Source organism: Bos indicus x Bos taurus, chromosome 18 (genome assembly GCF_003369695.1).
Source record: "Bos indicus x Bos taurus breed Angus x Brahman F1 hybrid chromosome 18, Bos_hybrid_MaternalHap_v2.0, whole genome shotgun sequence".
Lineage (NCBI taxonomy): Eukaryota > Metazoa > Chordata > Mammalia > Artiodactyla > Bovidae > Bos > Bos indicus x Bos taurus.
In genome coordinates, this window is record NC_040093.1 from 14084706 (window position 1) to 14099684 (window position 14979).

At 50.3% G+C, this 14979-nt stretch overlaps 1 protein-coding gene across 4 annotated transcripts; it reads right to left on the minus strand.

Moving 5' to 3' along the window:
* Positions 1 to 3260: 3260 nt before the first annotated feature.
* Positions 3261 to 8608, minus strand: ZNF575 (zinc finger protein 575). Of its 4 annotated transcripts, none has more exons than XM_027515610.1 (4): positions 7925 to 8608; positions 7553 to 7645; positions 7022 to 7132; positions 3261 to 6560 (listed from the first exon to the last, which is right to left on the minus strand). In XM_027515610.1, the coding sequence occupies exons 3-4, from the start codon at positions 7101 to 7103 to the stop codon at positions 5905 to 5907; spliced, it is 738 nt and encodes a 245-aa protein (XP_027371411.1). In that variant the 5' UTR covers positions 7104 to 7132; positions 7553 to 7645; positions 7925 to 8608; the 3' UTR covers positions 3261 to 5904. The 4 variants fall into 4 exon arrangements, with proteins under 4 accessions (XP_027371411.1, XP_027371409.1, XP_027371408.1 ...); XM_027515608.1 differs by having other exon boundaries at positions 7536 to 7645; positions 7925 to 8604; XM_027515607.1 differs by lacking the exon at positions 7925 to 8608 and adding an exon at positions 7746 to 7910.
* Between the last annotated feature and the right edge of the window lie 6371 nt (positions 8609 to 14979).

The window sequence follows — 14979 nt, forward strand, 5'->3', positions numbered from 1 at the left end:
TGACACTCAGCATCACCGCTCAGCTGGTTTGGATCCCCGGACCCCATCCCCGTATCTCGGTTGTCCCTCTGGGGGTCCTGGGATGCTCAGGGGGTGGCCTCCCTCGAAGTCTCAGTTCCCCTGGGCCAAGGACATTTCCCTTTCTCCAGGGCTCTCAGAAGTAGCTGTGAAACCATCTCCAGCCTGCTTTGACGTCACCACATTTGGGAGGGAGAGCTAGGTCAGGGGCATTTAAATCACCCTCCACAAATCCCAGACCCCCTTTAAGGCTCCACCGTATTTAAGGTGGGAACTGACCTGGGTGTTAGAGAATCAGGGTAGAAGGTGGGGGTGGGATGGGGGACTTATCTGGTGGTCCAGTGGTTAAGACTCCGTGCTCCCAATGCAGGGACATGGGTTCAATCCCTGGTTGGGGGAGATCCAGCATGCCATGTAGCACAGCCAAAAAAGTATGAAACAAAATAAACACAACCACCTTTAGGACTTCCCTGGTGGTCCGGTGGTTAGGACTATGCAATTCCACTGCAGGGAAGATGGGTTCAATCCCTGGTCAGGGAACTAAGATCCTGCATGCCATTCGGTGTGGCAAAAAACAAAAACTTGGCAGCAGTGAAATGAACAATTCACTTCCTCAGCCACACTGGCTGCACTTCCAGTGCCCACTGGCTGCTGCTCTGGACAGTGCCGATGGAGAGCCTTCCCTCACTGTAGAAAGCAGAAGGACAGGGCAGCCCTGCAGTGCAGTGGACGGGAGCCTAGAAGCTCGAACTTCATCCTAGGGAGGACAAAGGGCAGGATCAGAGCTGGGGAGCAAATGACCACAAACTTAGTGTCTTAAAGGTTATAACCTAGATTTGGGGTCCAAAATGGGTCTCGCCAGGCTAACCATCAAGGCGCAGGCAGGGCTCTGCTCCTCCTGGGCCTCTGGGAGAGAATCTGCGTCCTTATCTTTCCCAACTTCCAGCCCATGACCCATCCCCTTTCCATCTTCAAAGCCAGCGACGGCCGGTGGAGTTCTCACGCTGCATCACTCTGACACTGACTTCTTGGGATTATGCTGAGCCCACCTGGATAACCTGGGATAATCTGGTTTTAAAGTCAGCCAGTTAGCAACCTTCCTTCCTTATGCTGTCTTTAAAATCTTTTATTTATTTCTGACTGTACTAGTCTTCGTTGCTGTGTGGGCTTTTCTCTTGTTGCACCAAGCGGGGAGTACTCCAGTTGAGTTGCCCGGGCTTCTCATTGCGGTGGCTTCTCTCATTGCTGAGCACAGGCTCTAGGGTGGGTGAGCTTCAACAGTTGGGGCACATGGGCTCAGTAGTTGTGGTGCCCAGGCTTAGTTGCTCTGAGGCCTGTGGGATCTTCCCAGGTCAGGGGTCGAACATGTATTTCCTGCATTGGCAGGTGGATTCTTTACCACTGAGCCATCAGGGAAGCCCCCTTATGCTCTCTTAATTCACCTTTGCCATGTAACATATCCACAGGTTCCAGGGGTTAGGCTGTGGGTGTCTTTGGGGGGTCATTACTGTGCCAAGCACACCCACACACTGGGGCTCTGGTGTGCCAAATGAGACATGAGTCCCTGCTCTTATGGGGCTGACATTCTGCTGGGGGTCAGAGATGGCGAGTGTCTTGCAGCATGGCAATAAACCCTGTGTGAGCAGAAAAAGCTGGGTGGGGTTATCCAGCGATGAGAGTGACAGGGTCATGGGGAAGGCATCTCAGAGCACTCACCCATCGGCAGGGACTCGGGAGAAGCAAGGGAGGGTCTGGGGGAACCATTCCAGGCAGAGGAAAAGCAAGGCAGGAACACATGCAAGGAGCAGCAGGGCATCAGGATGTCAGGAAAACGGAACCCACCCAGACTCAACACTGTCCCCTTGTTTGTATGCGTGCGCAGTCCTGTCTGAGAGTTAGGCCTTGAGGAGCTATTGTTTGAGCTCAGATCTGAAAGGTGGGGAGGATGGAATGCAAGGTGGTTTGTGGAATCTCCAGCACCAGGGGCATGATGCGTGTGCGTGCTGAGTCCTGTCCGACTCTGATCCCATGGACTATAGCCTGCCAGGCTCCTCTGTCTATAGGAATTCGCAGGCAAGAATACTGGAGTGGGTTGCCATGCCCTCCTCCAGGGGACCTTCCCAATCCAGGGGTCAAACCCGTTTATCGTGTGTCTCCTGAATTGGCAGGCTGGGTTCTTCACCAATAGCGCCACCTGGGAAGCCCTGTCCTCTTGTCGGTATGACCAAATCTCATCTCTCCAGGAGTCAGCTCTCTGGTCTAGACAAGCTAAGGTTGGACCAGATGGACACATCCCAAATGAGTTTGTGTCCTTGAGATTCGGATAGCGGTGTGGTTGCTTCCCAGAAGATCTGCTAAGACAGGCTCCATGGTAAACATGGGCACAGGCCACACTGCCGACTTCCGAGGAGAGATCCTGCCCCTTGGCTCTCCCTCCCCCAGGGAGGGGAGCCTGCCATCCTGTGGCCTCGTTTTCATTTGTCTGGAGCCTGATGCTGGAGATTCCACAAACCACCTCACATTCCATCCTCCCTGCCTTTCAGATCCGAGCTCAAATAATAGCTCCTCAAGGAGACCTTTCCTAACTCTGTATCTGACAGCATATGCCAGGTATACACTCATAATGAGCTTCCCTGGTAGCTCAGCTGCTAAAGAATCTGCCTGCAGTGCAGGAGACAGAGACGCAGGTTTGATCCCTGGGAAGATCCCCTGGAGGAGGGCATGGCAACCCACTCCAGTATTCTTGCCTGGAGAATCCTACAAACAGTGGAGCCAGGCAGGGAACAGTCCATAAGGTTGCAAAGAGTCAGACAACTGAAGCGACTTAGCATGCATACACTTACAATACTGTATCTTTGGACTTCCCTCCTGGTCCGGCAAAGGACTGCATCCCCAAAGCAGGGGGCATGGGTTTGATCCCTGGACAGGGAACTAAAATCCCACATGCCATATGGTGGGGCCAAAAAAAAAAACCCAACCCTTATGTATCTTTATCATAGTTGTAACTTGGTTTGCTTATGGTCAGATTCACCAGTCTTTTCCTCTACAATTTATACTTTTTGTGTCAGTTTCTCTGTCTCTGAGGTTACTAAGATATTCTTTTATTCCCATCTAAATGCTCCAGAGTCTTATGTCTCAAACTTAGATCTTAAATCACTAGGAACTTAATTTTTGTGTATGCTGTAAGGTGGAGAGCTGTATTCATTTGTACACTGCTGTAACAAATTACCAAGATCACAGGATTTAAACAATACAACTTTTATTTTCTTACAGTTCTGGAGGTCAGTAAACCAAAATCAGTCTAAGTTGGGGTAAAAACTTGGTGATGTCTGGGCTGTGTTCCTTCTGTCTTTTAAAATTTATTTTTAATTTAATGTATGTATTTAAAATTTTATTTTGCTGTGTTTCTTCTGGAAGTTCTAGGGTAGAATCCATTTCCTCGCCTTTTCTAGCCTCAAGAAGCTGCCTGCATTCCTTGACTCGTGGCCCCCCATCACTCCAGTCTTTGCTTCCATTGTCACATCTCTGGCTCCTGTGCCTCCGTCTTTCCCATGTAAGGACCCTTGTGATTACATTGGGCCCACTGGAATAATCAGGTTAATCTCCCATCTCAAGATGAGATCCTTCGTCATGTATGCAAAGTCCCCTCTGCCGTGTGGAAGCCAACACAAACTCAGGTTCCAGGGATTAGGACGTGGACGTCTTTGGGGGACCATTATTCTGCCGGGTCTCATTTAATTTTCTTCTCTTATCTCTCAGCTCATTTCCCGATTAGCTATCCTGCCCCGGCTCGTCTATGGCTGGGACTGGCAAACTACAGTCCACGGGTTGAATCCGCCCACCGGCTGTTTGTAAATAACGTTTTATTGGAACATGGCCACGCTCATCCTTATATCCTAATGTGGCTGTCTGCCTTTACGGCACAGCAGCAGAGCTGGACAGTGGTGGCAGACCCTGTATGGCCTGCAAAACCTAGTAAGATCTGCTGCCCAGCCTCTGAGTATACAGGGGGGGAGCATCTCCTGACAGGACCTTGTAAGCACAGGTCTGTATCTGAGCTCCCAGTGCCGAACCTCCAGCCTGTTCCCAAGCCAACATCACCAGCCTCATTATGACAGCTGTGTAATAATTCTTCGAATGGGGGGAGGTGAGGCTCCCCTACTTGTTCAAAGTGGGCTTGGCTTCTTTACCTTTTTTTTTTAACCTATATGTTGTACAGTACTATTTCTAGACAATATTTATTTGGCTACACCAGGAGATAGTGGAGGACAGGGAAGCCTAGCGTGCTGCAGTCCATGGGGTCACAAAGAGTAGGATGCGACTTAGCCACTGAAGGACAACCAGGTCTTAGTTGCAGCACATGGGCTCTTTGATCTTCATTGCAGCTGGTGGGATCTAGTTCTCTGACCAGGGATCAAACCTGGGCACTTTGCATTGGACACATGGAGGCTTAGCCACTGGACCACCAGAGAAGTTCCTTGGCTTCTTTCTCTTGTTTTTGCAACTCTGGCTGGTGTCCACCTCCTCACTAGACCAGGTCTGTCTTGTCCATTGCCGTGTTCCTAACACCCTGTGCAGGGCCCAGCTCACAGTACCTGCCTAATACATGTCTGTAGAATGAACAGCAGTCCACTGTTAGCTCAGTCATCCTTGTTTTATAGCAGGAGAAACGGGCTCCAAAAGGGGAACCATCTTTGCCCCAAAAGATGCTTGTAAAGGCCTTATAATACTCCCATTTGGAAATTCCCTGGCAGTCCAGTGGTTAGGACTCAGTGCTTTCACTCCAGCAGCCTGGGTTCAGTCCCTGGTTGGGTATCTAAGATTGCGAAAGTTGTGCAGTGTGGCCAAAATTTTTTTTTTAATTCCCATTTTATAGATAAAGCATCTAAGTCCAGAGAAATCACAAAACTTGTCTGAGGCCCTGAGGCTTTTACGTAGTGGGTCAAAGATGGCTCCAAAGCTTGGGCTTTAAAAAAATTTGTATACTTCTGGTAGTATACCCTTTGTGCTTGCTTTTATGATTTAGTATGCCTTGGGAATTCTACATGTCAGTACATGTAGAGCTGACTTTCCCCTCTGCAGCTACATCTTCCATTCTGTGGCTGTACTGTAATTCCTTAGCTGGTCCCCTATCAATGGGCACTCAGGTTATTTCTCATCTTTGGCACTACCATTGTACTGCAGTGAACATCCTTAATCTTATATCCTTCCCCCCCCCCCCAAGTGCTAGGATAAATTCTTAGACGTGGAATAGCTGACACGAACATAGACACATTCAAACTTCTTTACACCTATAGTTGGGGGTTCCCTGGTGGCTCAGAGGGTAAAGAATCTGCCCACAGTGCAGGAGACCAGGTTCAATCTCTGGGTCAAGAAGATCCCCTAGAGAAAGGAATGGCTACCCACTCCAGTATTCTTGCCTGGAGAATTCCATAGACAGAGGAGCTTGGGGGGCTACAGGGACCTATGGGGTCGAAAAGAGTCGGACACGACTGACTAACACACACACACACACACACAGTAAATGGCCAAAGTGGAGGCACTAATTTAAACTCACAAGGAGAGCTTGTCTCCACACTCCTCAGCAGCACACAATGCTAGCAGTTTAACCTTTGCCATATGAATAGGTGGGGTGGAAACCAGAGCCAAGACCTTTCTAACCACGCCTCCAGGTCCAGGGTTGGGACTCAGTGCAAACTCTTATGGATGACACTTTCCTTTCCCCCAAACAAAGGATTCCTCCGCCTCTAAGTTTGAGCCCAATGCGGGGTCAACTTCCCTTTCGTCTACCTGGAAGAGGCAAGTCCATACAGCCTGGCTTAGAGATGCCACCTCTTTATTGACGGGGGCTGGCAGCAGAAGGAGCCAGTGAGCCAAGAGGAGCGCTCACTCCCGCTCCCCGGGGCTCTCCGGCTGGTGGCTGCGCTGGTGAACGAGTAGGAGGCGTCTCTGGCCAAACGCCTGACTGCAGCTGGAGCAGCGGTGCCGCGCGGTGGCCTGGCTGCCCGGCGCGGTCGGGGGGTCGTGGCACAGGCGATGGGCCGCCAATTTGGAGGGGAATGAAAAAGCCTTGGGGCAGTGTGGGCAAGGATAGGGGCGGGCGTCAGTGGCATGATGCGTGTGGCGGTGGGCCGCCAGCTTGGAGGGGTAACAGAAGGACTTGGGGCAGTCGGGGCATGGGTAGGGGCGGGTGGGCGCGTGGGTCCAGAGGTGGGCTGCCAGCTTGGAGCGGTGGCCAAAGGCCTTTGGGCAGTGCGGGCACGGGTGCGGGCGGGCGCCGCTGTGCGTGAGGCGGTGGGCAGCCAGCTTGGAGGGGTAGGAGAAGGCTTTGGGGCAGTCGGGGCACGGGTGGGGGCGGGCGCCGCCGTGTGCCAACCGGTGGGTGGCCAGCTTGGACGGGTACGAGAACGCCTTGTCACAGTCAGGGCAGCGGTGCGGGCGCTGGGGCGGGGGTCGCCGACGGGGTCGGGAAGGCGCCCCCGTGGAGGCAGCGGGCTCTGGAACAGACTGGCTGGGCTTCTGCGGCGGGCCCTGGTCGGGAGCTAGGGAACAGGCGGGTTGGTGGGCTCCAGAAAGCAGCTAATGCCCTGAATCTAGACCAGACTCCCCCTAGACCTTGACATTTTAGGGTATCTGGACACCTCAAGGGTCATATTGAGGTTCCCCAAATGGCTTGATCCTGCTCCTCACCCACTGCCATGCATCCTCCTAAGGCAGGCTCCAAAGAGTTACATCTCTGGAACCCCAGACCTAAGCTTTCCCAAAGCCACTAAAGTGTTCGTTTCCAGGATCCTCCCAAGTGATAACCCTGAAATCCCTACAGAGGATCACTGAGGTCCCCCAAAGACAACCTGGAGGATTCCCCAGAACGTTGCGTTTTAGGGATCCTAAATGGTTATCACCCTGGGCCCTCAAACTGTCACCCTAAGGTTCCCACAATACGTGACTCTCTTGGCCCCAATTCCTGGAGAACGCCCCCTACCCCGGGTGGAGACGCCCTCACCTTCTCTTTTGATCACAGGCTCCTTGTCAGTGGGACTAGGCTCGGCGCCCCCGGCCGCAGACTCCGTCTCTCGCTCCAGCATCCTGTGGCCCAGAAACCTAGAGGGAGGACCTAGCCGGGAGAGGGGGCGACGCCGGGGGTTATCAGGCTGTTGGGGATAGGACTGAGAGCCCATATTCAGGGGTTGGTTTGTTCAGGAGCAGGAGCTATCACGTCGGGTCCTAGAAGGCGAGGGTGGGTGGAGCCTAAGGGCGCAGTGGGCGGGGTTACGCAAACCCGACCCAGAAGCAGTCTGGAACCTAGACCCCGCGATTGAGCCTTCCGGCGGAGTGGGTGGGGCCTCTACAACTTGAACTCCCAGCCGCCCCGGGCGCGGAGCAGGCGGGGCTTAAGCCCAGGGTGGGCGGGACCGGCCGCGGATGGGTGGAGCTATACAATTAGGACCCGAAGTCGGTTGCTCAGCAACTCTGTCCCAGGGGAGGGGCCTACGAGCTCAGTGTGCGGTAATACACACCCAATAGGTAGCTTTACCCGGCTCTTGGCTCAGTCTCAGTCCATTGACGCCGCGTGCACTGCCTTTCAACCACGGAGTGGAGCTGGAGACGTGGAGAGGAGAGGGGAGACCTGGAGAAAGACACAGAAAGAGCGTGGCTCGTGTGTTGCGATCCAGAGACCCATAATGGACTTCTCCCTCGAGGTCGCAAGCGTCCGAGCCTTCACGCACCCCTTGGGATCATGGCATTCGGGCATCAATGTAACCTCCCAAGGCTCAGGGGGCAATGCAGCCCCTCCGGAACCTATGCATCAGGACCCCAATGGGTCCTTCTCCGGGAACTGTGGCGTGCAGGCCCCACTCCACTTCCCGAGACCCAGGTGCCTGGGTCCGAACCCCTGCCCCCTCACCTGAGGACGGCCCCTCCCTGGGGGCGGGGCTCCGGGCCCCTCCCTCGGCGGCCGTGGCCACTGCAGAGCTGCCTTCGGATGCTGGGGAGCTGCACCACCCGGCGCGCGCCCAACGACGGGAGGGAAAAGGAGGGAGCGCGCGCGAGCTGCTGGGCCCAGCCTCATTTCCATCCCCTCCTCCCACGCCGAGACGTTGGGGGCGTCAGTTCGCATGCGCAGTCGCGGCTCGCGGGGGCTGCTGCGGAGGAGATGGAAAGGAAGGAGTGGGTGGGTTCTCTAGGCCAGCGAGTTGGCGAGCAGGCGCACAGCTACAGGCCGAAGGACCGGAGGAAAGTGTCCTGCGGCTTGCGGGGCCTACGGTGGCTGGCTGGGGTCAAGTACGTGCAGGAGTTAACCTAACTCGGAGATCACTGAGACAGCCTTCTCTTTTTATGTTCCCCTTCTTTTCGAGAATTCCGCTGGGAGCTTGAGTTCCGTCTCGCGAATCAGTTTCAAGAACCCGCTTCCTATTCTCCCCTTAAAGGCATTGGCAAGGAAAGGGTAGCCATTTCCTCGAGAGAGGACGGAAGCGGGACTCCAGGCTCAGAGGGAGCCGATGCCCAGTGCAAGTCACGTTATTTGCACAGCGCCCGACACTTTTCGCCGTTGGGTGATTAACGATTCTCAGCCCCTCGCACCCCAATGCTAAGGCCCTGGGGCAGGGAGGGCGGCAGTGTCCACGTTTCCCGGGCCCCCGCGTTCCTGGCTGGAGCTCCTGAAGCTAGGCCCAGGGTGGCTTGCCTGGCACCATTACGTGACGGTGCACCTTCCCGCCCCGCACAGGAATGATCGTGAAGTGCCCATAAACTACCCCCGCATGGGTGGGTCTTCAGTTTGATAATCCACAAGATCTGGCAAACCCTGGCAGTCAAGGGAGTTATAAGGAAGGATTATCTGGGCTCATTTCCCCACCCACTCCTCCCGGGTGATTTTTGAAGCTATATACCAGGCCTCCTATTCCATAAAAATATTTTTGTTATGCTTGGTTTGTTTGAATCAGTAGTTAAACAAGATCCACACGTTGGATTTGTTTGCTGTGAGTCTTCAGTCTCTTCTTTAACATTTTAAAAGGTTCATTTAAATAGGTTTAAAAGGTTACTGCATGGAAAATGGATCATTGGGAGGCAGAATGGAAGACAAGTCAGTGAGGCGGCTGTTATATATTAATTATATTAGCTTTTAAAAATAATATAATTTTGTAATAATTATATTATCATTACAGCATCTGATCTTTTATATCAGAAATTGTCCTGAGTGCTTTGTAGATGTTCATTCATTTAATCCTGACAGCAGTTTTCTCGAGAGGAGGTGCTACTATGATAAAAATGATGCACAGTGGGACTTCCCCGGTCTAGTGGTCTAGTGGTTAAAAATCTGCCTGCCAATCCAGAGGACATGGTTTCCATTCCTGGTCCAGGAAGAGCTCACATCTTTCTTCGTTGCGGTGAGACAGCTAAGGCCATGTGCCACAGCTAGTAAGCCGGCCGCTAGAGCCTGCACACTGGCAACTGGAGAGTAGCCTCCACTGGCTGCTACTACAGAAAGCCCGTGCGTAGGGACGAGAACATGCGCCCCAAGGAAGATACAGCACAGCCAAAAATAAAAAGAAATGAATTCTTTTTCAAAAATGAGGCACTGGGCCTTCCCTGGTGATCCCGTGGCTTAAACACCATGCTCCCAATGCGGGAGGCTCAGGATCAAACCCTGGTCAGGGAACTAGATCCCACATGCTGCAACTAGGAGTCTCATGCCACAACTGAAGATACTGTATACTGCAACTAAGACCCAGAACAGCCGAAAGAAAACAAGAGGCACGAAGACTTATTCAAGCAGAAAGAAGCAGGGCCAGGATTTGAACCCTTGCAGCCTAGCCCTGGAATCCGTGTCATTTACGTCCTTGCTTTGCTGCCTCTGTGACTGGGGCAGAGGGCATGATGATGCAAAATGATCTGATTGGAGAGGTTAATTCAACAGGGCTTAGTAATGAATGGAGAGGAAATAGTAAAAGGAGGAAGGAGTCAAGGATGATGAAATAAGGAGAGCCACCTCCCTGGGAGCAAAACACCTAGAAATTGTTCCGTGCCAGCTGATCTGCCAACCTTTTGGCAAGCGTGCACTTATTTGATTTTTTTCTAAATTGAAATATAGTTGCTGACAAGAGTATATAAATCACAAGTGTATAGTGATTCAGTTTATTGAATATAAAGGTTATATTCCATTTATAGTTATTATAAAATATTGGCTATATTCCCCATTTGCATTGTATATCCTTGTAGCCTATTTTGCCCCTAATAGTTTATACCTCTTAATCCTCTACCCATGTAATGCCCCTCCCCACTTCTTGTTCCCCAGTGGTAACCACTAGTTTGTACTTATCTGTGAGTCTGCTGCTTCTTTTTTTTTCTGTTACATTCAGTAGCTTGTTCTATTTTTTAGATTTCACATATAAGTGATATCATGCAATATTTGGGAGAAGGCAATGGCACCCCACTCCAGTACTCTTGCCTGGAAAATCCCGTGGACAGAGGAGCCTGGTAGGCAGCAGTCCGTGGGGTCGCTAAGACTCGAACAGGACTGAGCAGCTTCACTTTCACTTTTCACTTTCATGCATTGGAGAAGGAAATGGCAACCCACTCCAGTGTTCTTGCCTGGAGAATCCCAGGGACGGGGGAGCCTGGTAGGCTGCCATCTATGGGGTCGCACAGAGTCGGACACGACTGAAGCGACTTAGCAGCAGCAGCAGCATGCAGTATTTGCCTTTTTCTGATTTATTTCACTTGGCAGAATGCCCTTCAAGTCAATCCATGTTGCTGCAAACAGCAAAAATTTTTTTTTATGGCTGAGTAGTATTCCATTGTGTATATACACCACATCTTCCTTAGCCATTCCTCTGTGGCTGCACACTTAGGTGGCTTCCGTATCTTGGCAATTGTAAATAATGCTGCTGTGAACATTGGGATGCTTGTTATCTTTTCTTAGATCTTCACAGTGAGGGAGGAACTATTTTCAGCCACAATTTACAGATGAGAAAACAGAGGCCCAGAAGAGGTTAAGTTTTGAGCCTGAGGTCACACAGTTGGGAAGAGTGATGGTAGCTTCTAACTCTTAGGATGCCTCACAGCTAACACTACAAAACCCCCAGAAGGCGTGCATGCCTTCAAGGGACAGGTTACTGTCTAGAGATCCTGCCAAAACAGTTAGGAATGGGCCCCAGGGCTGAGGAGGTTTTATTTGGGGGATCCTCACAGTAAAGTGCCTGAGGGTCCCTGCTTTCCTGGCCTCTCTCTCCCCTGAGCTCCTGGCTATCCCTGTACCTCTCCTCCTTGTTTTAGGCCTGATGTCTGCTCCTCTTTCCCCACCAACCAGACTGAGGACTCACCTCTGCATCTCCAGTTTCACCCAGCTTGAGCCAAACATTCAGGACACCTCAGTGTTAGGATAACTGAAGCAGGTTCTCTCCTTGAGTCTGAGCCTGTCTTTCTACCTGTTTCTCCATTCTCTGGGTGTTTCCCTGTTCTGACAGGCTCTCCTTCCTGTACATTTCTCCCTGCTCTAATGTTCCCTGCTCCCCACATCTCTTCCCATCTCCACAATCTTCTAGAATCTCCAAGTATATCTTTTTTTGTTTTGTTTTGGCTGTGCCATGTTCCATTCATGATCTTATTCCCTGAGAGAAAGTGAAAATGAAAGTCGCTCAGTCGTGTCTGACTCTTTGCAACCTCATGGACTATATAGTCCATGGAATTCTCCAGGCCAGAATACTGGAGTGGGTAGCCTTTTCCTTCTCCAGGGGATCTTCCCAACCCAGGAATCGAACTGGCGTCTCCTGCATTGCAGGTGGATTCTTTACCAACTGAGGCTGACCAGGGATCAAACCTGTGCCCCCTGCAGTGGAAGCACAGAGTCTTAACCCCTGGACAGCCAGTAAAGTCCCTTCAGGTATATCTTTGTGACTATATTCCTTTTGACCCACACCCCATTTCAACTCTATGCTTCTCCATATATCTCTGAAACTCTCCAGATCTCTCTCTCTCTCTCAGTATGACTGAGTCTCTGCATCTTCCTTGTCTCTGAGTCTCTCTCCTCATAAAGTCCATCAGAAACACACTAGGAGTCTGGCAAAGTTGGCTAAGGGGAGAGGACCAAAGATGGAGCACTGGTTGTCTCCCCAAACATAGGGAGAATTACAGTCATCCCTCAGCATCCACAGGCTTCCCCAGTGGCTCAGCAGTAAAGAACCCGCCTGCAATCCTGGAGACACAGAAGATGCTGGTTCGATCCCTGGGTCAGGAAGTTCCGCTGGAGGAGGGCATGGCAGCCGACTCCAGTATTCTTGCCTGGAGAATCCCATTGATAGAGGAACCTGGTGGGCTACAGTTCATGGGCTCATGAAGAGTAGGACGGGACTGAAACTACTGGGCATGAACATGAGTTCAGTATCCATGGGATGGGGTGGGAGTGCTTAGTTCCAAGACCCCTCTTGGCTACTAGAATGGGGAATGCTAATGTATCTCATACAAAATGATGTGGTACAGTTGACCTCTGAATCTGTGACCAAGGTGAGGGCGGGGTGCTATTCTCGCAATTGATATGCAATTCTTGCTATTGATATGATTCCAAAGAGCAAACTTTCAGACTGCCCATGACTAGACATGTTTCAACTCTAGGTCCTTGGTGTAAATGAATAAAAGCCATTTTTAGAGGTTCACATTCCAAAAGAAGCCAAATGATTCCAAACCCGATTTTGCAAGGCATCATGGAAAGTTATTTATTTATTTGGGGCTTTATTTGGCACTAATGGTAAAGAATCTGCCTGCCAGTGCAGGAGACTAAGAGATGAGGATTTGATCCCTGGGTGGGAAAGATCCCCTGGAGAAGGAAATGGCAACCCACTCCAATATTCTTGCCTGGAGAATCCCATGGACAGAGGAGCCAGTCCACAGGGTGGCAAAGAGTCAGACATGACTGAAGAAACTTAGCAAGCATTTATTTATTTATTTAGCTGCATAGCAATACGTGAACCGTGAACTTCCAGATGTTCAAGCTGGTTTTAGAAAAGGCAGAGGAACCAGAGATCAAATTGCCAACATCCGCTGGATCATAGAAAAACCAAGAGAGTTCCAGAAAAACATCTATTTCTGCTTTATTGACTATGCCAAAGCCTTTGACTGTGTGGATCACAATAAACTGCGAAAAATTCTGAAAGAGATGGGAATACCAGACCACCTGACCTGCCTCTTGAGAAACCTATATGCAGGTCAGGAAGCAACAGTTAGAACTGGACATGGAACAACAGACTGGTTCCAAATAGGAAAAGGAGTACGTCAAGGCTGTATATTGTCACCCTGCTTATTAAACTTATATACAGAGTACATCATGAGAAATGCTGGGCTGGAAGAAGCACAAGCTGGAATCAAGATTGCCGGGAGAAATATCAATAACCTCAGATATGCAGATGATACCACCCTTATGGCAGAAAGTGAAGAGGAACTAAAAAGCCTCTTGATGAAAGTGAAAGTGGAGAGTGAAAAAGTTGGCTTAAAGCTCAACATTCAGAAAACAAAGATCATGGCATCTGGTCCCATCACTTCATGAGAAGTAGATGGGGAAACAGTGGAAACAGTGTCAGACTTTATTTTGGGGTGCTCCAAAATCACTACAGATGGTGATTGCAGCCATGAAATTAAAAGACGCCTACTCCTTGGAAGGAAAGTTATGACCAACCTAGATAGCATATTCAAAAGCAGAGATATTACTTTGCTAACAAAGGTCCGTCTAGTCAAGGCTATGGTTTTTCCTGTGGTCATGTATGAATATGAGAGTTGGACTGTGAAGAAAGCTGAGCGCCGAAGAATGGATACCTTTGAACTGTGGTGTTGGAGAAGACTCTTGAGAGTCCCTTGGACTGCAAGGAGATCCAACCAGTCCATTCTGAAGGAGATCAGTCCTGGGTGTTCTTTGGAAGGAATGATGCTAAAGCTGAAACTCCAGTACTTTAGCCACCTCAAGTGAAGAGTTGACTCATTGGAAAAGACTCTGATGCTGGGAAGGATTGGGGGCAGGAGGAAAAGGGGACGACAGAGGATGAGGTGGCTGGATGGCATCACCGACTCGATGGACGTGAGTCTGAGTGAACTCCGGGAGTTGGTGATGGACAGGGAGGGCTGGTGTGCAACTGAACTGAACTGAACTGAAGCATACATTTGTTTTCAAAGTCTGTGACTCTGTTTCTGTTTTGTAAATAAGTTCATTTGTATCATTTTTTAAGATTCCACATATAAGTGATAACACATGATGTTTATCTTTCTCTCTGACTTACTTCAGGTAGTTAGATGATCTCTAGGTCTATTCATGTTGCATTATTTCATTTTTAATGGTTGAGTAATATTCCCTTTTATTTATGTGCCACACTTTCTTTATCCATTCCCCCAGCTGATGGACATTTAGATTACTTCCTGTTTGGGCTGTTGTACATAGTGCTGCAGTGTAGATTGGAGTGCAGATGTCTTTTCAAATTGTGGTTTTCTCTGGATATATGCCCCTGGAGGGGGAATACTGGATCATATGGTAGTTCTATTTTTATTTATTTATTATTTTTGAAGTGAAGAAGTGAAGTCGCTCAGTCGTGTCCCATTCTTTGTGACCTCATGGACTGTACAGTACCAAGCTCCTCCGTCCATGGGATTTTCCATGCAAGAGTACTGGAGTGGGTTGCCATTTCCTTCTCCAGGGGATCTTCCGTACCCAGGGATCGAATCCAGGTCTCCCACATTGTAGGCAGACGCTTTTTTTTCTTTTAAGGAACCTTTGTACTGTTCTCCACATAGTGGTTGTAACTCTTCCAACAGTGTAGGAAGGTTCCCTTTTCTCCCCACCTTTTCTATCATTTATTGTTCATAGACTTTTTGATGATACCCATTCAGGTCAGTGTGAGGTGACTGTTCTTTGTTTCTCTGGGACTTTCCAAACTCGCCAGCCTCGCTCTGCTCAGCCCCACCCTCGGTCCGCGCAGTCGC